Source organism: Oncorhynchus gorbuscha, linkage group LG13, assembly GCF_021184085.1.
Source record: "Oncorhynchus gorbuscha isolate QuinsamMale2020 ecotype Even-year linkage group LG13, OgorEven_v1.0, whole genome shotgun sequence".
Lineage (NCBI taxonomy): Eukaryota > Metazoa > Chordata > Actinopteri > Salmoniformes > Salmonidae > Oncorhynchus > Oncorhynchus gorbuscha.
In genome coordinates, this window is record NC_060185.1 from 52,873,436 (window position 1) to 52,898,397 (window position 24,962).

The 24,962-nt window shown below is 42.9% G+C and overlaps 3 protein-coding genes across 5 annotated transcripts in view; 2 read left to right on the forward strand and 1 right to left on the reverse strand.

The window, feature by feature from the left end:
• ano7 (anoctamin 7) overlaps window positions 1-4,087 on the reverse strand; it is a 54,944-nt gene extending 50,857 nt beyond the window's left edge. For 2 of the 3 annotated variants that reach the window (XM_046294971.1, XM_046294970.1), the window contains exon 1: window positions 3,813-4,087. The gene's annotated coding sequence lies outside the window, so the exon portion shown is untranslated. Of the gene's footprint in view, window positions 1-1,892; window positions 2,512-3,812 lie in introns of those variants that run through there. The other variant, XM_046294972.1, reaches the window with a different exon arrangement.
• Window positions 1,874-22,105, forward strand: LOC123993141 (NLR family CARD domain-containing protein 3-like). The gene is made up of 6 exons (XM_046294973.1): window positions 1,874-2,030; window positions 13,875-13,991; window positions 14,453-14,681; window positions 15,043-16,837; window positions 21,508-21,681; window positions 21,913-22,105. Exons 3-4 carry the CDS (start codon window positions 14,453-14,455, stop codon window positions 16,056-16,058), a joined length of 1,245 nt encoding a protein of 414 aa, XP_046150929.1. The 5' UTR covers window positions 1,874-2,030; window positions 13,875-13,991; the 3' UTR covers window positions 16,059-16,837; window positions 21,508-21,681; window positions 21,913-22,105.
• LOC123993142 (stonustoxin subunit beta-like) lies at window positions 21,796-23,545 on the forward strand. Its single transcript, XM_046294974.1, has 2 exons — window positions 21,796-21,959; window positions 22,884-23,545. The coding sequence occupies exons 1-2, from the start codon at window positions 21,881-21,883 to the stop codon at window positions 23,408-23,410; spliced, it is 606 nt and encodes a 201-aa protein (XP_046150930.1). The 5' UTR covers window positions 21,796-21,880; the 3' UTR covers window positions 23,411-23,545.
• The last annotated feature ends 1,417 nt before the right edge of the window (window positions 23,546-24,962 follow it).

Sequence of the window (24,962 nt, forward strand, 5' to 3'; positions counted from 1 at the left end):
GTATAAACATCTTATACACGTTTAGCAGACAATCTATTTTACAATAGTTATATTTTGTTTGTTTTCAGTCCTTCCTCTATTTCTGATGTCCATCCAGTTAGATTAAATTTGTAACTGTGCTATTTCACAGAATTTTGGAACCTATATACATTCTACAGACCCCGTATGCTTTACATTGGTTATCTTGTTATTAGTCTCACCCTTCCGCTCCATTCAACCCCTCCCATCTCTCAACACCATCCATTTTGGATTTCTATTTGCCATATATTTTTCAACTGTGATGTGATGCTTGACAAAAGTACTGAACCTTTCTATTCTATCCCACCTCTTTAAGGAATACCTAGGATAGGATAAAGTAATCCTTCTCACCCCCCCCTCCCCTCCCCCCCCTTAAAATATGTAGATGCACTATTGTAAAGTGGCTGTTCCACTGGATGTCATAAGGTGAATGCACCAATTTGTAAGTCGCTCTGGATAAGAGCGTCTGCTAAATGACTTAAATGTAATGTTAAATGTATTCGCATAGCTTCTACAGATTGGAAATTAAAAATAAACATTTTTGCTAAAATAATAATAATTATTGATTATATTATTATTGATTGACTATGGCTTTTCAAATCACCCAGTATTGCTATCTGCAGCATTAGTTCTAGGCAAATGATGCAATTCTTCAGCCATTCCTGGACCTGTAAACAAAAATGAGCTACATATGGACAATACTAAAATAAATTGTTCATACCAAAAAAATGATCTAATGACTCTGCCAGCAAAATCTGCAGAGCTGGGAAGATTGTATCCCCCCCGTATATATAACATTCTAACAATTTATTTAAAAAATGTAGTTCCCCATGATAGGACAATAAAACATTAAATGTATAATTTATTTTAAAACATTCTTCCACCATGATAGGTGTCACGTTCTGACCTTTATTTCCTTTGTTTTGTCATTATTTAGTATGGTCAGGGCGTGAGTTGGGTGGGCAGTCTATGTTTGTTTTTCTATGTTTTGGCCTAGTATGGTTCTCAAACAGAGGCAGGTGTCATTAGTTGTCTCTGATTGAGAATCATACTTAGGTAGCCTGGGTTTCACTGTGTGTTTGTGGGTGATTGTTCCTGTCTCTGTGTTTGCACCAGATATGACTGTTTTTGGTTTTCCACATTTATTGTTTTGTTAGTTATTTCATGTCTAGTTCCTTTATTAAAGAACATGAATAACCACCATGCTGCATTTTGGTCCGCTTCTCCTTCACCACATGAAAACCCTTACAATAGGACAATAAATAAGATGTATAATTCATTATAAAAAGTATATCCATTATCTGAACAACATTGAAAATTCTCTCACACCCCCGCTCACAGCAATACATTGGTTCTGGGATATGCAACCATTTCCTTTCTCACTCAACGCCACTTTCCCAAACATCAAAAAACACACACCACACCATCCACACATACGGTGCCTTCTGTTTATTGAGTTTTTACCATGTTGAATTAGTGCTTTTGTGTTCCAATTAGTTATATTTGAAGATATATAGAAAAGCTATCTTTTTATTGTATTATTACAATCCGTAACCGGGCTAGAATTGTGTTTCATTATTTTCCTCGTCTATAAGAACTTTGTCATTTTTAAAATAGCCATGGAGTAGTCTTTGTGTGTCTCTGAACAACTGGTTATCAATATATAGTTTATCGACAACGAAAGCTACTCGTTTTCCTTTTAATCTATTTTTTAAATGTTTTAAATTGGATGCAGAACTTTACGCTGTTCTGCAATTTCCTTCAGGAACTGGTTATTCATGCCAATTTTGGTCCCAGCAAGTCTTTTACCCAGGCTTTTAACAATTATTTTATCTTTAAATTAAGCAAATTTGGCAACGATTGGACGTTCATACCTCTGCCCTCTCGGTCCGAAGCGGTGTGCACGTTCGAGTTGGATTTTGATGATAGCTTCGCGTGTACTCTGAAGAGCTGTAAGGAGGAACTCTCTAACTACAGATTCAGGAACTTCTCCTTCTTTCTCTTGGATACCTGTAAGTACCAGATTCTCTCTCATGGATCTAGTCTGTATGTCAAGTAAGGCTTCTCTCAGAACGGTGTTCTCCTTTTTTTTTCTCGATTTCAATCTTATTGACTGTCCCTTTTAGCTTGTGTTTCCTTCTCCAATGTCGCAGCTTTTTCATCACTCATCTCGAGGCTTGCCTTCAACTCTTGTATATCCTTACTGACTAATTCAAGTATATCTAGTTTGTCATTTATTGATTTTAACAGATCGGTTTTGACCTTTACCATTCCCGGTGGTGAAAATATTAAATTGTCTGTGTCTGTAGAAGAGTCACATTTTCGTTTTGAAATCGGTTCCCCTGTCTTACTCTCCGTCATGTTTGGGTGTTGCTTGTTTTCGTAATATTTGTCGATAAATTTCTCTAGTCTTAAGATTCGTTTTGTGTTATTATCCAGATTGAAGGTTATCACCCACCAGATTGTGTAGTGCTAATATATTTAGTCTAACTTGCCGATATTGACTATTACGTTTTCATCTTGAGGTGATCTACATAACTACTTTCAGTCCGCCATTACCTGTCTCAGTCCCGCCCCTACCTGTCTCAGTCCCGCCCCTACCTGTCTCAGTCCCGCCCCTACATGTCTCAGTCCCGCCTTTGTCCCCCTTTTGTTCAGGGACACATTATTAAATTTCTGTTAGTCACATGTCTGTGGAACTTGTTCAGTTTATGTCTCAGTTGTTGAATCTTGTTATGTTCATACAAATATTTACACATGTTAAGTTTGCTGAAAATAAACTCAGTTGACAGTGAGTTTTTTTGCTGAGTTTAGATGGGAGGTGTTGAGTCTAGCTGAAGGGTGGGACTAAAAACAACAATATAATTAATGAAAAATATACTGGGTCTGTAAAATGTATATAGGTTCAGAACTTTTGTGAAAACAGCACAGTTAAAAATACGTGGCCAAAACAAAACTGAATGGTCTACAGAGATAGATTGGAGGTGTTGAGTCTAGCTGAAGGGTGGGACTAAAAACAACAATATAATTAATGAAAAATATACTGGGTCCGTAAAATGTATATAGGTTCAGAACTTTTGTGAAAACAGCACAGTTAAAAATACGTGGCCAAAACAAACCTGAATGGTCTACAGAGATAGATTGGATGGGTTGAGGGTAGCTGAAGGATGGGATTAAAAACAAAAAAATATATTATGTATTTTACAATAGTTGTGTCCGTAAAATGTATTTAGTATGTATAAGCTGGAAGTAGAAGTCGAAGTGTTGTTGTCCATCATTTTACTCCAATTAGGGGAGGGGTGGTAGGGTTATGGTAACATAATAAAGAAAATATATTTGTAAAAATGTATATACAGTACTTCACCAACACTTTTTTGGTTACTACATGCTTCCTTATGTGTTATTTCATAGTTTTGATGTCTTCACTGTTATTCTACAATGTAGAAAATAGTACAAATAAAGAAAAACCCTTGAATTAGTAGATGTGTCCATACTGACTGGTAGTGTATATTTACAAAAAAATATATGGGAGATTGGAAATTATAATGGAAGCTACAATCTGCAATATTAAAGCTGATCTACACCTGAAACTAACAAAAAACAGTTAACTAGCCTGCAGATGGAATATGATGCAATTGTAATACATTGTAAGACCTGTCTTAAGCATGTATCACCCTAAGCATCTCATAATGAACCTGACTAAATACTTTCTCGCTCTCTTCAGGATATGCTCTCAACATGAACTATTATTAATTTACACTCCCCTTCTCTTATTTCTCTCTTTTCGAGCTCACCTGTGTTCATCCAGTTTCACCGTTATGGCGCACACCCAGGTTAGAGCCTTCACTTAATCCCAATCACAACGTTACAGGTGGAGTCCCTCCTCAGTCCAGATACTATAGATGGGAAGGAAGGATATCCTCAGTCCTACTCTGTTCGTGGTCTTTCCAGACCATAAGGCTTGATCCGTGTGGTGTCTCTCCAACAGCAACTAATGTTCTGTACTCCTTTACTGTAGTAGTTGTTACTAACTTCCCTAACTGTCACTACTGCCAGAGACACTGCAGGATACAGCACTCAGACATACACATCCGGGCAGGACAGATAAGAGATGAGGGAAGGAGGGAGGGAAGAAAAGTTAGCAAGGAAGGGAGTAAGAGAGAGAGAGAGAGAGGGAAGGAGGAGAGGCTTTGTTTGCTGTGAAGGTGGAGCTCCTTTCACCTAATTTCACCCGTACAACCCCTGAGACATATGTGCAGACACACACACACACGAACACACCAGATGTACGCACTGATGCAAGCACGCAATAGTTTATCTTTTCAAAATCATTCATTTTTTATAGGGAAATACACACATTTGCATTGGTCAAGTTGATCGATCTTGTCTTCACAGTCAAAATATGAGTTTTACAGGCTTATTGATATAACTTCTGATGTATATACTTTAAAAATGATTTAGACTGTTATTCTACATGAACAAATGAGAACTTCCAGAAATACTGTTGGTGTGTGGCAATGGAAAAAATTATAACTGGAATTAGAATTTCAGTTTACTTCCTGAATTTACTGAAATAAAATGCAATTGGACCCCTATGCTGATGGCTAGGCATGATTTTTCAATTTCACATCCAAACTACATCACTCTACTGCACTCCAGTGGTGTAGGCTCCTCATTTGTATTTTCCCAATCTAGACATGAGGGCTGCTACTGATGAAGGAGAAGTTGTAAAATATATTGGCTCTGCTGACTGACCAGCTTCGGGGCAAGTCCATATCCATTCAGTTAATCCAGGACATAAAATATAATGCCTTACTATTTCTTATAAGCATGTATGAGCTTTTATGAAGTTCTACTGACATATCTTAACATAACCTCTTTCCCATGCTCTAACAGTATAATGAATACGACGTTTTCAGTCGATATGCTGTAGTGAATGAGTTAGGATAAGATACTTTTATACTTATGTTAAACAATCACAGAGACATAAGAAAATGACCACTTTTATAATATAATCAGTGCATTTGGAAAGTATTCGGAACCCTTCCATTTTTTCCACATTTTATTATGTTACAACCTTATTCGAAAATGGATTAAATATTTTTTTAAATCCTCAATCTACACACAATACGTCATAATGGCAAAGAGAAAACAGGTTTATTTACATAAGTATTCAGACCCTTTGCTATGACACTCGAAATTGAGCTCAGGTGGCATCCTGTTTTTAAATATTTTTATTTCAGCTTTATTTTACCAGGTAGGCCACTTGAGAACAAGTTCTCATTTACAACTGCGACCTGGCCAAGATAAAGCAAAGCAGTGCGACAAAAAACAACAGAGTTACACATTGGATAAACAAAAGTACAGTCAATAACACAATAGTAAAATCTATATACAGTGTGTGCAAATGGAGTAAGGAGGTAAGGCAATAAATAGGCCATAGTAGCGTAATTACAATTAAGTAATTACAATGTAGCAAATTAACACTGGAGTGATAGATGTGCAGATGATGATGTGCAAGTAGAAATACTGGTGTGCAAAAGAGGAAAAAGTACATAAAAACAATATGGGGATGAGGTAGGTAGTTGGATGGGCTATTTATAGATGGGCCAAGTACAGCCGCAGTGACCGGTAAAGCTGCTAAGATAGCTGATGCTTACAGATGGTGAGGCAGATGTGAGTCTCCAACTTCATCAATTTTTGTAATTTGCTCCGGTCACAATTTGCAGCAGACAACTGGAAGGCGGCCAAAGGTGGTGTTGGCTTTGGGTATGACCAGTGAGATATACCTGCTGGACCGCGTGCTACGGGTGGATGTTGTTATGGTGACCAGTGAGCTGAGATAAGGCGGAGCTTTACGTAGCAAAGACTTATAGATGACATGGAGCCAGTGGGTCTGGCAACTAATATGTAGCGAGGGCCAGCCAAACGAGAGCATAAAGGACACAGTGGTGGGTTGTATATGGAGCTTTGGTGATAAAACAGATGGCACTGTGATAGATTGCATCCAGTTTGCTGAGTAGAGTGTTGGAGGCTATTTTGTAAATTACATCGCCGAAGTCGAGGATTGATAGGTTACGAGGGTATGTTTGGCAGCGTGAGTGAAGGAGGCTTTATTGCAAAATAGGAAGCCAAATCTAGATGTAATTTTGGATTGGAAATGCTTAGTATGAGTATGGAGGAGAGTTTACAGTCTAGCCAGACACCTAGGTATTTGTAGTTCTCCACATATTCAAAGTTAGAACATGTCTAGGTAAGTGATTTTAGTCAGGCGTGCGGGTGCGGGCAGCGATCGGTTGAAGAGCATGCATTTAGTTTTATTAGCGTTAAAGAGCAGTTGGAGGCCACGGAAGGAGTGTTGTATGGCATTGGAGTTTGTTTGGAGGTTTGTTAGCACAGTGTCCCTAAGAAGGGCCAGGTGTATACAGAATGGTGTCGTCTGCATAGAGGTGGATCAGAGACTCACCAGCAGCAAGAGCGATATCATTGGTGTATACAGAGAAGAGAGTCGGTCCAAGAATTGAACCCAGTGGCACCCCCATAGAGACTGCCAGAGGCCCGGACAACAGGCCCTCTGATTTGACACACTGAGCTCTATCAGAGAAGTAGATGGTGAACCAGGCGAGGTAATCATTTGAGAAACCAAGGATAACGAGTTTGCCGATGAGGATGTGGTGATTGACAGAGTCAAAAGCTTTGGCCAGGTCAATGAATACGGCTGCACAGTATTGTTTCTTATCGATGGCGGTTAAGATATAGTTTAGGACCTTGAGCGTGGCTGAGGTGCACCCATGACTATCTCTGAAACCAGATTGCATAGCGGAGAAGGTACGGTGGGATTCGAAATGGTCAGTAATCTGTTTGTTGACTTGGCTTTCGAAGACCTTAGAAAGGCAGGGTAGGATAGATATAGGTCTGTTATCCAAGCTACCACTACATCATCACCGGCTGCCTGCATTTATTGTGGACCAGTGGAGCTCCCCGATTGTTTCTTGTTAAATCTCGTGGAGGGCTTCTCCCTCTCTCGTTGACGGATGCTGGCTACCTCTGTCCGGTTCTCCTCTCTTCACTAGATGGACGGTAACTTTAGTGTTTAACCCCTCTGTGTCCAAGTACCGAACTTTTTAATATTATCTTTGGGGCGCTTCAATAGCAGGTATTGAACCCCGGGTGAATAATCACTAGTCAGAACCTCAACCTCAGAATACATGCATTATAAAAAGTAATCTTAATGGCAAGCCCCCCCCCCACATTCAGGTGAAAGGGTGGCGCGGGGAATTCAACAACAGTCTTTACAAATATTTAACTTTCACACATTAACAAGTCCAATATAGCAAATGAAAGATAAGCATCTTCTACCCGTCATGTCCGATTTTTTAAATGTTTTACAACGAAAACACAACATATATTTATGTTAGACCACCACCAAATAAATAAAAAACACAGCCATTTTTCCCAGCCGAAGATAGAGTCACAAAAGCAGAATTAGAGATAAAATTAATCACTAACCTTCTGATAATCTTCATCAGATGACACTCATATGACATGTTACACAATACATTTATGTTTTGTTCGATAATATGCATATTTATATCCACATGTTATGCTGGTGAATGAGGACCCAAAAGCGAGGGAGGGGAAGAGAGGGATAGAAAGAGGGAAAGAACCTAATAAGACCAGCAGAGGGAAACGAATAGAAGGGAAGCACAGAGACAAGACATGATAACCAATGACAAAACATGACAGTACCCCCCCCACTCACCGAGCGCCTCCTGGCGCACTCGAGGAGGAACCCTGGCGGCAACGGAGGAAATCATCAATCAACAAACGGTCCAGCACGTCCCGAGATGGAACCCAACTCCTCTCCTCAGGACCGTAACCCTCCCAATCCACTAAGTACTGGTGACCACGTCCCCGAGAACGCATGTCCATGATCTTTCGTACCTTGTAAATAGGTGCGCCCTCGACAAGGATGGGGGGGGGGGGAAGACGAACGGGGGCGCGAAGAAAGGGCTTGACACAGGAGACATGGAAGACAGGGTGGACGCGACGAAGATGTCCCGGAAGAAGCAGTCGCACAGCGACAGGATTGACGACCTGGGAGACACGGAACGGACCAATGAACCGCGGAGTCAACTTGCGAGAAGCTGTCGTAAGGGGAAGGTTACGAGTGGAAAGCCACACTCTCTGGCCGCGACAATACCTAGGACTCTTAATCCTACGTTTATTGACGGCTCTCACAGTCTGCGCCCTGTAACGGCAAAGTGCAGACCTCACCCTCCTCCAGGTGCGCTCACAACGTTGGACAAACGCCTGAGCGGAGGGAACGCTGGACTCGGCGAGCTGGGACGAAAACAGAGGAGGCTGGTACCCCAGACTACTCTGAAACGGAGATAGCCCGGTAGCAGACGAAGGAAGCGAGTTGTGAGCGTATTCTGCCCAGGGGAGCTGTTCTGCCCAAGACGCAGGGTTTCTAAAAGAAAGGCTGCGTAATATGCGACCAATCGTCTGATTGGCCCTTTCTGCTTGACCGTTAGACTGGGGATGAAAACCGGAAGAGAGACTGACGGAAGCACCAATCAAACGACAGAACTCCCTCCAAAACTGTGACGTGAATTGCGGACCTCTGTCTGAAACGGCGTCTAGCGGGAGGCCATGAATTCTGAACACATTCTCAATGATGATTTGTGCCGTCTCCTTAGCGGAAGGAAGCTTAGCGAGGGGAATGAAATGTGCCGCCTTAGAGAACCTATCGACAACCGTAAGAATCACAGTCTTCCCCGCAGACGAAGGCAGACCGGTAATGAAGTCTAAGGCGATGTGAGACCATGGTCGAGAAGGAATGGGAAGCGGTCTGAGACGGCCGGCAGGAGGAGAGTTACCGGACTTAGTCTGCGCGCAGTCCGAACAAGCAGCCACAAAACGGCGCGTGTCACGCTCCTGAGTAGGCCACCAAAACCGCTGGCGAATAGAAGCAAGTGTACCCCGAACGCCGGGATGGCCAGCTAACTTGGCAGAGTGAGCCCACTGAAGAACAGCCAGACGAGTAGAAACAGGAACGAAAAGAAGGTTACTAGGACAAGCGCACGGCGACGCAGTGTGAGTGAGTGCTTGCTTAACCTGTCTCTCAATTCCCCAGACAGTCAACCCGACAACACGCCCATCAGGAAGAATCCCCTCGGGATCGGTAGAAGCCACAGAAGAACTAAAGAGACGGGATAAGGCATCAGGCTTGGTGTTCTTATTACCCGGGCGATAAGAAATCACGAACTCGAAACGAGCGAAAAACAACGCCCAACGAGCTTGACGTGCATTAAGTCATTTGGCAGAACGGATGTACTCAAGGTTCTTATGGTCTGTCCAAACGACAAAAGGAACGGTCGCCCCCTCCAACCACTGTCGCCATTCGCCTAGGGCTAAGCGGATGGCGAGCAGTTCGCGGTTACCCACATCATAGTTGCGTTCCGATGGCGACAGGCGATGAGAAAAATAAGTGCAAGGATGGACCTTATCGTCAGACTGGAAGCGCTGGGATAGAATGGCTCCCACGCCCACCTCTGAAGCGTCAACCTCGACAATGAATTGTTTAGTGACGTCAGGAGTAACAAGGATAGGAGCGGATGTAAAACGCTTCTTGAGGAGATCAAAAGCTCCCTGGGCGGAACCGGACCACTTAAAGCACGTCTTGACAGAAGTAAGAGCTGTGAGAGGGGCAGCAACTTGACCGAAATTACGAATGAAACGCCGATAGAAATTAGCGAAACCTAGAAAGCGCTGCAACTCGGCACGTGACCTTGGAACGGGCCAATCACTGACAGCCTGGACCTTAGCGGGATCCATCTGAATGCCTTCAGCGGAAATAACAGAACCGAGAAATGTGACAGAGGAGACATGAAAGGCGCACTTCTCAGCCTTCACGTAGAGACAATTTTCTAAAAGGCGTTGGAGTACACGTCGAATGTGCTGAACATGAATCTCGAGTGACGGTGAAAAAATCAGGATATCGTCAAGGTAGACAAAAACAAAGATGTTCAGCATGTCTCTCAGTACATCATTAACTAATGCCTGAAAAACAGCTGGAGCATTAGCGAGACCGAACGGCAGAACCCGGTACTCAAAATGCCCTAACGGAGTGTTAAACGCCGTTTTCCACTCGTCCCCCTCTCTGATGCGCACGAGATGGTAAGCGTTACGAAGGTCCAACTTAGTAAAGAACCTGGCTCCCTGCAGAATTTCGAAGGCTGACGACATAAGGGGAAGCAGATAACGATTCTTAACCGTTATGTCATTCAGCCCTCGATAATCCACGCAGGGGCGCAGAGTACCGTCCTTCTTCTTAACAAAAAAAAACCCCGCTCCGGCGGGAGAGGAAGAAGGCACCACAGTGCCGGCGTCGAGAGAAACAGACAAATAATCCTCGAGAGCCTTACGTTCGGGAGCCGACAGAGAGTATAGTCTACCCCGAGGGGGAGTGGTCCCCGGAAGGAGATCAATACAACAATCATACGACCGGTGAGGAGGAAGGGAGTTGGCTCTGGACCAACTGAAAACCGTGCGCAGATCATGATATTCCTCCGGCACTCCTGTCAAATCACCAGGTTCCTCCTGAGAAGAGGGGACAGAAGAAACAGGAGGGATAGCAGACATTAAACACTTCACATGACAAGAAACGTTCCAGGATAGGATAGAATTACTAGACCAATTAATAGAAGGATTATGACATACTAGCCAGGGATGACCCAAAACAACAGGTGTAAAAGGTGAACGAAAAATCAAAAAGGAAATGGTCTCACTGTGGTTACCAGATACTGTGAGGGTTAAAGGTAGTGTCTCATATCTGATACTGGGGAGAAGACTACCATCTAAGGCGAACATGGGCATGGGCTTCCCTAACTGTCTGAGAGGAATGTCATGTTTCCGAGCCCATGCTTCGTCCATAAAACAACCCTCAGCCCCAGAGTCTATCAAGGCACTGCATGAAGCAGCCGAACCGGTCCAGCGTAGATGGACCGACAAGGTAGTACAGGATCTTGATGGAGAGACCTGAGTAGTAGCGCTCACCAGTAGCCCTCCGCTTACTGATGAGCTCTGGCTTTTACTGGACATGAAATGACAAAATGTCCAGCAGAACCGCAATAGAGGCAAAGGCGGTTGGTGATCCTCCGTTCCCTCTCCTTAGTCGAGATGCGAATACCTCCCAGCTGCATGGGCTCAGTCTCTGAGCTGGAGGGAGGAGATGGTTGCGATGCGGAGAGGGGGAACACCGTTAACGCGAGCTCTCTTCCACGAGCTCGGTGACGAAGATCTACCCGTCATTCTATGCGGATGGCGAGTGCAATCAAAGAGTCCACGCTGGAAGGAACCTCCCGGGAGAGAATCTCATCCTTAACCTCAGCGTGGAGTCCCTCCAGAAAACGAGCGAGCAACGCCGGCTCGTTCCAGTCACTAGAGGCAGCAAGAGTGCGAAACTCTATAGAGTAATCCGTTATGGATCGATCACCTTGACATAGGGAAGCCAGGGCCCTAGAAGCCTCCCTACCAAAAACTGAACGATCAAAAACCCGTATCATCTCCTCTTTAAAGTTCAGATAATTGTTAGAACACTCAGCCCTTGCCTCCCAGATAGCTGTGCCCCACTCTCGAGCCCGACCAGTAAGGAGTGAAATGACGTAAGCAATCCGAGCTCTCTCTCTTGAGTATGTGTTGGGTTGGAGAGAGAACACAATATCACACTGGGTGAGAAAGGAGCGGCACTCAGTGGGCTGCCCAGAGTAACATGGTGGGTTATTAACCCTAGGTTCCGGAGACTCGGAAGACCAGGAAGTAGCTGGTGGCACGAGACGAAGACTCTGAAACTGTCCTGAGAGGTCGGAAACCTGAGCGGCCAGGGTCTCAACGGCATGACGAGCAGCAGACAATTCCTGCTCGTGTCTGCCGAGCATTGCTCTCTGGATCTCGACGGCAGTGTTACGAGAATCCGTAGTCGCTGGGTCCATTCTTGGTCGGATCCTTCTGTTAGGCTGGTGAATGAGGACCCAAAAGCGACTTAACGAAAACAGAGTCTTTATTCCAGTATTTGACAAAAGTAATAATCCTGGAAATATCAAGGAGAAAACAAAACAGGAAAACTGAAATCCAATCGTCAGTAGCGAGGACTGACTGGAGACTCGACCATAGACTGCAGGTTGCTACGGGAAGGCACCGACCGTAGCAGACTAAGACACCTGCTCACACGCAGCATCTGAAGAAGGTAAAACACGACAGGGCGAGACAAGGACACAGAACAGCGAACATCATACAAGGATCCGACAAGGACAGAAGCGGAAAATAGAGGGAGAAATAGTGGCTCTAATCAGAGGGCAAAATAGGGGACAGGTGTGAAAAGAGTAAATGAGGTAGTTAGGAGAATGAGGAACAGCTGGGAGCAGGAACGGAATGATAGGGAGAGAGAGCGAGAGAGGGAGGGGAAGAGAGGGATAGAAAGAGGGAAAGAACCTAATAAGACCAGCAGAGGGAAACGAATAGAAGGGAAGCACAGAGACAAGACATGATAACCAATGACAAAACATGACACCACAAATCTCGGTTTACATTGATGCTATGTTCAGAAATGCCTCCAAAATATCCGGAGGAATTATAGAGAGCTTCGCCAGATAACAGAAATACTCATCATAAACTTTGACAAAAGATACATGTTCTACATATAGTTAAAGATACACTGGTTCTTAGTAATATCTGATATTGCGAGTAAACAACCTTGGGAGTGCGTCTTCCAGCCCTCTAATAAATTACATCATGCAACCCTCCCTGTTAGTAAATTTACCTCAACATGCACCTTTTTAGTGGGGCTGAGGTAACTACTAGAGAGAGAAGTCAGAGTGAAGACACAAGCTTTTTAGTGGGGCTGAGGTGACTACTAGAGAGAGAAGGCAGAGTGAAGACAAGCTTTTAAGCGGGGCTGAGGTGACTACTAGAGAGAGAAGGCAGAGTGAAGACACAAGCTTTTTAGTGGGGCTGAGGTGACTACTAGAGAGAGAAGGCAGAGTGAAGACACAAGCTTTTTAGTGGGGCTGAGGTGACTACTAGAGAGAGAAGGCAGAGTGAAGACACAAGCTTTTTAGTGGGGCTGAGGTGACTACTAGAGAGAGAAGACAGAGTGAAGACAATCTTTTTAGTGGGGCTGAGGTGACTACTAGAGAGAGAAGGCAGAGTGAAGACAAGCTTTTTAGTGGGGCTGAGGTGACTACTAGAGAGAGAAGACAGAGTGAAGACAATCTTTTTAGTGGGGCTGAGGTGACTACTAGAGAGAGAAGGCAGAGTGAAGACAAGCTTTTTAGTGGGGCTGAGGTGACTACTAGAGAGAGAAGACAGAGAGAAGACAATCTTTTTAGTGGGGCTGAGGTGACTACTAGAGAGAGAAGGCAGAGTGAAGACACAAGCTTTTTAGTGGGGCTGAGGTGACTACTAGAGAGAGAAGGCAGAGTGAAGACAATCTTTTTAGTGGGGCTGAGGTGACTACTAGAGAGAGAGAATGCAGAGTGAAGACACAAGCTTTTAAGCGGGATTGAGGTGACTACTAGAGAGAGGCAGAAAAAACATTATTAAAATTAGATCTACTCATTGGTTTATGGAAGCAGGTACCCATCTCCTCATTGGTTTATGGAAGTGTGTACCCATCTCCTCATTTAGCAAAAATAAAAGACAAAACCTAAACATAACTTTTAAACAATAAAAGCTCATTTAGAAACATTTCTGAAAATGGATAAATAGCTTTTTGTAATGAAACTCTTCTTATGTTTCCCCATCTGAGCTCAGAGTAGATGAGAGATGTAATGTTTGTCTCTGTTGTGTTGAAGTCCAATCAAGCAGGAGAGACCAGCCTCCACTGTACCCAGCTGTGTGTCCATGAAGAGTGACTGGTCTATACGTGAACCTGTAAACTTTAGAGAGGGAGCCTTTTCTACTGAACAAAGGTAAGAAGAACTCATGGGTCATGGTCAGTAAGTTAAACAACACTGTCTCTAGTCATTTCTGACTGGAGACTGTGTGTGTGTGTGTGTGTGTGTGTGTGTGTGTGTGTGTGTGTGTGTGTGTGTGTGTGTGTGTGTGTGTGTGTGTGTGTGTGTGTGTGTGTGTGTGTGTGTGTGTGTGTGTGTGTGTGTGTGTGTGTGTGTGTGTGTGTGTGTGTGTTCACTCCCTGGATGAGGAGATGTTCTGTCCACAGAAACCAACAGGAAAGATTAGAGTCAGAGATTCTCAGTGGTCAGTCTTCCCAGAGTCATCAAAAAGACCTGGCCTCCATATTCAGTGTATGTGGTCCTGTTATGTACATTTGTTTTTGTTTACCTCAAGTAAAGTTGATCTGTCAACCATTCATTAATGTGATAATGAGAAAGCATTTTGTCTCTTGCTTAACTTATTTACTTTATTTCAGATGCTTGAAGAGAATATTATGATATTTGTGAAGAACGAGCTGAAGCTGTTCAAGAGGATTCTTAGTCCAGAACTCCCAGAAGGCTTTGAAAGTCAGAAGCAGGATAAGGAAGTGGTGGATTCTGAAGATGAGAAGCAGGAGAGCAGTGCCAGAGAGGGGGCTCTGAAGATCACACTGCACGTCCTGAGGAAAATGAACCAGGTGGAGCTTGCTGACACACTGGAGAACTGTAAGATCTGTCTGACTCATGTTGAGTGCTGTTATATAACATTTAAAAGCTGAAGCTAAAGTACAACTCAATGACATTGTAGCAGCCTTAACACAACACCTACTGACCTCCTCATGTAGCAGCAGGGATGTGTTGTGGTGATTAATTTAGAGAGAGATTAGAGAGAGAGACAACATTAATAATACCATCAATAATATCAATAATATTATAATCAGTCACGCCAGTCTGTAATGCAATATGAAAACATTTACACATGTAAATGTGTCAGTTAAATAATTATAATTTAAAACTTTATAACAGTCCTACAATACTGTAAGCATTAAAACAGATGTAATATTAATATCCTCTGTGTTATTTATAGATTCAGATGATCCTGCTGTGATTTGCCAACGTGAACTCAAATGTAATCTAAAGAAGAAGTGTCAATGTGTATTTGAGGGGATCGCTAAACAAGGAAACCCGACACTTCTCAATAAGATCTACACAGAGCTCTACATCACAGACGGTGGAACAGGAGAGGTCAATAATGAACATGAGCTGAGACAGATTGAGACAACAACCAGGAAACAAGCAAGACTAGAGACTGCAATCAAATGGAACGACATCTTCACACCCTTAACTGGACAAGACAAACTTATCAGAACTGTGCTGACAAAGGGAGTCGCTGGCATTGGAAAAACAGTTTCTGTGCAGAAGTACATTCTAGACTGGGCTGAAGGAAAAGCAAATCAGGATGTGCAATTTTTATTTTCATTCCCTTTTCGGGAGCTGAATTTGATGAAAGAGAACAAACACACTTTCATTGAACTTCTCAATCACTTCTCAATGGAAACCAAACAATCAGGAATCTCCCTCTACAACAAGTACAAAGTTCTGTTCATCTTTGATGGTCTGGATGAGTGCCGACTGCCCCTAGACTTCCAGAAGAACAAAATCTGTTGTGATGTCACAGAGTCAACCTCAGTGGATGTTCTGCTGACAAATCTCATCAAGGGAAATCTGCTTCCCTCTGCTCTCCTCTGGATAACTACCAGACCTGCAGCAGCCAATAAGATACCTTCAGAGTGTCTTGATCTGGTGACAGAGGTAAGAGGGTTCAATGACCCACAGAAGGAGGAGTACTTCAGGAAGAGATTCAGTGACGAGGACCTGGCCAGCAGAATCATCTCACACATAAAGACATCAAGGAGCCTCCACATCATGTGCCACATTCCAGTCTTCTGTTGGATTTCTGCAACAGTCCTTGAACACATGCTGGAACATAAGAGAGAAGAGATGCCCAAGACTCTGACTGAGATGTACACACACCTTGTGGTGTTTCATACCAAACAGAAGAATGAAAAGTATCTTGGGAAAGAAGAGACAGGTCCACACTAGAATAAAGAGAGCATTCTGTCACTGGGAAAACTGGCTATTTAACAGCTTGTGAAGGGCAATCTGATTTTCTATGAAGAGGACCTGAAAGAGGCTGGTATTGATGTCATTGAAGCCTCAGTGTACTCGGGATTGTGCACACAGTTCTTTAAAGAGGGATGTGTGCTGTACCAGGAGAAGGTGTACTGCTTTGTTCATCTGAGCATTCAGGAGTTTCTGGCTGCTGTATATGTGTTCCTCTCATTCATCAACAACAACGAGAATCTAATGGACAAACAGCAAACAAAGTCCAATAACTTTTCTTTGCTATTCAGAGACTAGCCTGAAGTTAGTTTCTACAAGAGTGCTGTGGATAAAGCCTTACAAAGTAAGACAGGAAACCTGGACCTTTTCCTCCGCTTCCTTCTGGGCCTCTCACTGGAGTCCAATTAGAAGTACTTACAAGGTCTACTGACAAAGACAAGCAGCTCACGGAGCCATGAAGAAACAGTCAAGTACATCAAGGAGAAGATCAGGGAGAATCTTTCTCTGGAGAGGAGCATCAATCTGTTCCACTGTCTGAATGAACTGAATAACCATTCTCTAGTGGAGGAGATCCAAAGCTACCTGAGAACAGTAAGTCTCTCTGGAGCCAACCTGTCACCTGCACAGTGGTCAGCTCTGGTCTTTGTGTTGCTGACTTCAGAAAAGGAGCTGGATGTGTTTGACCTGAAAAAATTCTCCAGATCAGAGGAAGGTCTTCTGAGGCTGCTGCCAGTGGTCAAAGCCTCCAGAGCTGTCCTGTGAGTACATACAATTACACATCAGAACTAATCATCAGGAAGCAATATTCAGTTTAGAGAAAAATATGTATTGTAATATATATACAATATCATATTGAATTACACATTGTGCATTGGTTTTCACATTAGTATAACAATATGACCATACAATTCTAGGAGACCCGAAGATGAATCTATATGTTGTTTGAGAGAATAAACCAAATGCATCTGCCTTTGTCCTTCTGCACTACTGGTGTTAAATGAACAGTGTCATGACGTTGTATTAGTTAATGTGACGACTGTTGCTCATCGAATGATTAAAGGTTTCTAATTGCGTGATTAAATGAATCAAGCAATTATTAACTCATTTACCTAGGGCACCATGGGAAAATTTGTTTTATTGAGTTTCTATTTCCTAAACGAACTCAAAGTATATCAGAATATCGATTTTACAACGTTCACTAATTACTCAGTTTCCTCTACAATCTCTTTCTGAATGTCGCATAATCCGGAAATCTGCACAAACCCGAGTCTCACCAATGAGTTCGTACCACATCAATCTTAGTTGATTATTTATTTACTAGAAAGCTAAAATGATGATAAAAAATACACATACACAAAAACACAATCTAGGCTATAGATTAGAACTTAGTATAACGGGCTAACACACTATGGCGCGTGTTACTCAAAATGGGGATTTAAGGAGAGAGAAAAAGAGAAAGTACACGAGAAAAATATACATTTGGGTGCATTTGTCAGCAATGCTTATTTTAACCCTAGCCTTGCCCCGAACTGCTGCTCTTATGGGTCAGAATATAATGATGTAATTACGTGTGGAAGTTCTCAGGTGGGAAGCTCCGCGTGGTCCGTTTAGGCTGCTCAATGACGCACTTCTCTGGCGCAACTCTGGCTGTCCTCACGATGTCAGTGTCCTTTTGGCTTAGTGGTCTGTTTCCTCACATTTGCTCTGGAAGGGGTCTTCTGAGGATGGACAGCTCTGAAACTCAGAGCTCACAGCGTAGGAATGAAACCGTTTAGATACCACAATTCGCTGGGATTGGATGCTAGGGGGTCTCATCCGTAGCTTGGGTAGAAAAATATATATTTTTCTACAAACTTGTGCAAACTTTGCGTTCTGGGTTCATTTACTTTTTAGATCATGGCTGCAGTTTGGGTCACATAGTCTGATATGTTAATTCTTAATGCACATGTCTTATACCCTCGGGTCAGAAGTGGGAGTAACCGCCTTTAGGGCAATTCTCTGGGCGCACCCGAGGCAAGGTCTAGATTTGACTCAATTCCAATTTTAGACAACTCACTTCACATTTCATCTTTACCAAAACATTCTCTTTGATTTGGACATTTTCCACGTGCAATGTATAAACATCAAGCATATCCTAGGAAAACTCTTAAAATTCCAATGTTTTCTTTATAATGTCATCTATTAACCTTTAATAACAACAAAAAATGACATACATTTTCATATTCCATCTATCGTCATGACCACCAATGTGGCTGACGGAAACCATTGTTCCAAAGTCCCTTATTGCATGTTTAATGTTCTGAGGGTGGGTCTCCATAGTGAGAGGACAAAGGAATGTTGTCTGTGGCCTAAGATTTACCAGGGGCGTGAGGGGTCATAAAACCCCCACATCTTCAGACCCCTAGATCTGTCCTTCGCTGTTGGGGTTGAGAGATGATCTGCAGGGTTGTGGTCTCCTGACCTGATCAGGAGAGTCATGACAACAGTGTGTTTGTGAAGTCATGATGATCTCTTTGTCAGGCTGTCAGGCTGTGGAGTCACAGAGGAAGGCTGTGCTTCTCTGGTCTCAGCTCTGGAGTCAAACCCCTCACACCTGAGAGAGCTGGACCTGAGTAACAATGACCTGAAGGATTCAGGAGTGAAGCTGCTCTCTGCTGGACTGGGGAATCCCCACTGTAAACTGGAGATTCTGAGATCAGTATTCCTGTAGTTGGTCAACAAGCGACCACTGTTTACCAGACACACATAGTCCACACCATATGTGTTTCGACAGTGAAGCTTACAGTTTTAAATTTGCGCTATGCTCCAGCCTTTTGAATTGTGTGTGTGTGTTCGTTTGTCCATTGTGTGTGTGTGTGTGTGTTCGTTTGTCCATTGTGTGTGTGTTCTGTGTGTGTCCAGTGTATGTTTTTGCAAGTGTATCACTCAATGAACACACAGACACACAAACAAACTAGGGCTGGGCGATATGGCCAAAATATTATATCACAGAATATTCAAAACATTGGACGGTATGAAGGTATTTGAAGGTATTTTTAGTTTTTGGCACTTTGAATACAGTGTTTGAGATGACAACAAATTAAAATGCCAGGGAGGAGTTATTGTGACAGGGTAGGAACTAAAGTGTTGGTAAGTGTTTCCTAGGGGACACTAAGCTTTTGCTACATTGCATGTTTTCTCTTAGCTACTTCATGTAGGTAACATGTTCTTGCTCTGCATATTCCTCTTTGGTTAATTAGAGACTGTTGCACAATCAACATGCTGATTTAGGTCTACACCATCACTGGTATTATCAGGCTGTATTAGCTAGCTACGTTTGCTCTTATTCAGTACATTTATTAGCTATCTAGCTAGATATTAGCATTAGTGGCGAACAATTAGCGTCTCACAAGATTTAGGGCAACTCGCTAAGAAAAGACAAACTAGCTGTTTTGCTGATGTAATAGACACAAACGAATAGTGTCATTACAGAACGTTGGTGGATTTGAAGAAGCAAAGTGAAAACAGCTTTGTTGTCATCAACATTGTTCCATGTGCTGCATTATCCATGCAGACTGAACGCAAGTGTCTCGTGGTTGAGGAACATCAAATGCGTTCCTTGAGTGACAGGGGACGTGGATAGGTCACTGTGGAAAGCTGCACGGAGAGAAAGAGCAGAGAGAAATGACTCAAGTAAAGAAGTAAACTATAAAAATGGACATTACACATGGCGTGTCACATTTAACAAACCAAACATTCAAATACTGTTTATAGAAGGTAAACTAAAAACCCAAACCGGTCCCTGCATCAATACCGGTATAGAAGGTAAAGTAACAACCCAAACCGGTCCCTGTATCAATACCGGTATAGAAGGTAAAGTAACAACCCAAACCGGTCCCTGCATCAATACCGGTATAGAAGGTAAAGTAACAACCCAAACCGGTCCCTGCATCAATACCGGTATAGAAGGTAAAGTAACAACCCAAACCGGTCCCTGTATCAATACCGGTATAGAAGGTAAAGTAACAACCCAAACCGGTCCCTGCATCAATACCGGTATAGAAGGTAAAGTAACAACCCAAACCGGTCCCTGTATCAATACCGGTATAGAAGGTAAAGTAAAAACCAAAACCGGCCACTGCATCAATACCGGTACATCATGAATTATACCGCCCATTCCTAACACACACACACACACTCACACACATACTGGACACACACACACTGGCTCACATACAAACTCGACACACACATACACACTGGACACACACATCCGGCCGTGATTGGGAGTCCAATGGGGAGGCGCACAACTGGCCCAGCGCCGTCTGGGTGTGGCTGAGATAGGCCGTCGTTGTAAATAAGAATGTGTTCTTAACTGACTTGCCTAGGTAAATAAAGGTTCAATTAAAAAATGTACACTGGACACACACACAAAATCCTCTAATAAAAGGTAACAGTATATACTGTCACCTCGAATAAAACAATACAATCTAAAAACTCAATACAATCTAAATTTGATACCTCACTGTCTGTCTTTTGACTGATACTGCTTTTTAAACTGGTCTGGTCAGACTACTCAATCAGTCAAATGTATTTATAAAGCCCTTCTTATATCAGCTGATGTCAAAGTGCTGTACAGAAATCCAGCCTCAAACCCCAAACAGCAAGCAATGCAGGTGTAGAAGCACGGTGGTTAGGATAAACTCCCTAGAAAGGCCAGAACCTAGGAAGAAACCAGGAGAGGAACCAGGCTATGAGGGCTGGCCAGTCCTATTCTGGCTGTGCCGGGTAGAGATTAGAACAGAACATGGCCAAAATGTTCAAATGTTCATACATGAACAGCAGGGTCAAATAATAATAATCACAGGTCAGCACCTCAGGAGTAAATGTCATTTGGCTTTTCATAGCCGATCATTCAGAGTATCTCTACCACTCCTGCTGTCTCTAGGGAGTTGAAAACAGCAGGTCTGGGACAGGTAGCACGTCCGGTGAACAGGTCAGGGTTCCATAGCCGCCGGCAGAACAGTTGAAACTGGAGCAGCAGCATGACCAGGTGGACTGGGGACAGTAAGGAGTCATCAGGCCAGGTAGTCCTGAGGCATGGTCCTAGGGCTCAGGTCCTCAGAGAGAGAGAGAGAGAGAGAATACTTAATTTCACACTGGATAAGACAGGAGCAATGCACCAGATATAACAGACTGACTCTAGCCCCCCGACACAAACTATTGCAGCATGTCTACTCAAATATTTGTACTAAACATTTTTCTCTCTACAGGCAATACTTTACTTTAATACTTTTTAATTTGTCATTTCTAATAATGATACATTCATTTATGGATATGGCAGTTTTCAGGACACTGATATATCTAAAAATGTTGAAAGAATACACTGCCACAATTTTCACTGCCAAAGAATAGCAGTGTGATTTTAAAATGTTTTGACTCTTTGCAGACTGTCACGCTGTCTAGTCACAGAGGAAGGCTGTGCTTCTCTGGTCTCAGCTTTGAGGTCAAACCCCTCACACCTGAGAGAGCTGGACCTGAGCTACAATCACACAGGAGTCTCAGGAGTCAGACTGCTCTCTGCTGGACTGGAGGATCCACACTGCAGACTGGAGAAACTCAAGTTTGTAGAGGGTTTTTGTGTGTCCTGTGTGTCTGTGTGTGTGTCCTGTGTGTGTGTGTGTGTGTGTGTGTGTGTGTGTGTGTGTGTGTGTGTGTGTGTGTGTGTGTGTGTGTGTGTGTGTGTGTGTGTGTGTGTGTGTGTGTGTGTGTGTGTGTGTGTGTGTGTGTGTGTGTGTGTGTGAGTTCAGGTGTATCACTCAATGACTGTCTGTTCTTCTGCTTACCGCTACAGTGTGGAACATGGTGGAGAGAACACAATGAAACCTGGGCTTAGAAAATGTGAGTGTTGACTGCTGTGAAGAATATGACTAAGAATAAATCTTAATTCAAGTTAAGTCAAAGACCACCATCATTACTTACTTGGTCATATTAAATATCAGCTGTAGTTCTACAGAAGCAGAAATCAGGGACACCAACGTTTAAAAATAGTTTTTTTGACAATGTGTGTGTCTGTGTTTGTGTGTGGCGTGTTCGTATTACATAAGAAATGTGTGTTTGTGTTCATGATGTATACAGGTGTTGTCACGTTCTGACCCTAGTTATTGTGTTACTTTTTTGTTTTAGTTGGTCAGGACGTGAGCTGGTTGGGCATTCTATGTTTTGTGTATCTAGGTTGTTTTTCTGTGTTCGGCCTAGTATGGTTCTCAATCAGAGGCAGGTGTCGTTAGTTGTCTCTGATTGAGAATCATACTTAGGTAGCCTGGGTTTCACTGTTTGTTTGTGGGTGATTGTTTCTGTGTCTGTGTTTTACACCACACGGTACTGGTTTCGGTTATTCACATTACGTTTATTGTTTTTGTATGGAGTGTTCAGTTTGTGTTTAAACAACTATGGACTCTTACCACGCCGCATATTGGTCCTCCGATCCTTCTCGCCTCTCCTCTTCAGACGAGGAGGACGAAAGCCATTACGTGTGTGTGTGTGTGTGTGTGTGTGTGTGTGTGTGTGTGTGTGTGTGTGTGTGTGTGTGTGTGTGTGTGTGTGTGTGTGTGTGTGTGTGTGTGTGTGTGTGTGTGTGTGTGTGATTAAGTGTGTTTTATATTACCATAAAGTATAACATAAGATCATTCAACAAGTTTCAAGTTACTTTAACTTCTCCTTTTGATACCTAGAAACATCTACATGAAATGAATTAGTGAAAAGTGAGTTAACATTCTGTGAATGATGATGATTTCTAATATTGTGTCTGTTTTCATCCATCAGATGTGTGTGATGTGACACTGGACCCAAACACAGTAAACAGACTCCTCTCTCTGTCTGAGGAGAACAGAAAGGTGACACGTAGGAAAGAGGAGCAGCTGTATCCTGATCACCCAGAGAGATTTGAGGGCAGTGAACAGGTGCTGTGTAGAGAGGGTCTGACTGGGCGCTGTTACTGTGAGGTAGAGTGGAGTGGGAGAAGGGTTGGCATCGGAGTGACATATAAAGGAATCAACAGGAGAGGAGGGGGTGATGACTGTTGTCTTGGATGGAATAACAAGTCCTGGAGTCTGTTCTGCTCTGACAACAGTTACTATGCCTGTCACAATAATATTACCACAACCATAGACGTCCACCCCTCCGGCTCCCACAGAGTAGGAGTGTATCTGGACTGCTCAGCCGGCACTCTGTCCTTCTATAGAGCCTCCTCTGACACACTGACCCACCTGTACACATTCACCTCCACATTCACAGAGCCCCTCTATACAGGGTTTAGGGTTTGGGGTGATGACTCCTCAGTGCCCCTGTAAATAATAACCTGTAAATAACTACCATGTTAACAGTAATCCACACACACGCACATTGGACACATAGACACACACAGACACAAACACTGGACACACACGCACACAAACAGGACACACACACACACTGGACACACACACGCTGGATGCACACACACACACTGGACACACACACACATGACTCACACACATACTGGACTCACACACACACACACACACACACACACACACACACACACACACACACACACACACACACACACACACACACACACACACACACACACACACACACACACACACACACACACACACACACACACACACACACTGGACAAACACTCTCACACACACACACATACGTCTCCCTATAATTGTGAGGACCTTGACACAGGACCTTCCAATGAGGACCATCATTTCTGATTGGGAACAAACACACACCTCTTTCCATTTCTAAGTGGTCCCACGAACACAGAGGTTAAAATATTACAGGAATATTCTGCAAATGTTGATGAAGACGTCACTCAATCCACCCAAAACAACATGCAGTCTTTCCACAAGACTCGCATGAAATTATAGTGTGACGTTATGAGTTGACGTTAAAGTAACATACTCAGAACATACTGCACTTGTTTTATACTGTTGTAGATGTATCCTCTGTTTAAACATAGAAACTCTTACAATAACACCGTTAAAATACCAATGTGATCATTTGTTGTGCGTCTTTTATGTTGAATAACAAATTGTACAATTAAATATGGACAAACGCTCCATAGTTGTACAAGTATACAAGGATATATTGTACTTTTCATAATAAAACAAACTTAAAACAAGGAAAAAGCATGTTAATTGTGAAAACAATTTAGTTATTATTTTACATTGCCTCGGCCAGTCGCAGGTTGACGTTTGTTATGAATCTTGACCTGGAGGCAGAACTGTGCAATTTCCTCTAGATATGCCAGCTGCAAAGTCAAAATTGGCTGTGGAAAATAACGTTGTTTTATGGTCTTAATTTACAGTTTTTTCCAACTAACTGCTTACACACGTTTTCAAAACTGTCTCCTTTTTTCCAAACTCTACACACAATTCCCAAAACTACACACACAAAATGCAAAATGCCTCACATCTCCTTCAAAATGTAACACTGCATAGGCTTATATCTACATCTCAATACAATTTTACAATACAATTTTCTACAGTGAAAGTAATCTGCTGAGAGGGGTAACAAGTACACTGTAAACACCAATGCAATGTAGAAACAAAACATATTTATTATGCCAAACATTACTGCTGTATACAGTAGCATACAACAAAACCATAAACATATGTAAACCAAAAGTATATTTTTTAGAATACAGTAAAGAACACAATTGTGTGTGTGGGGTCCTGGGGGGGGGGCAGTCACCAGTGCTAAGTTACGCTTCATCTCTTCTCCGGCCTGGGTCTGGCCACAATACTTTGTCCACATCACAAGATACGTTTTCTCTTGCCAAACATCGAGGGAAGTATCTCCTAGCATGGCGTATCCAACCTTGGACAGAGGAAACCTCTATGTCCC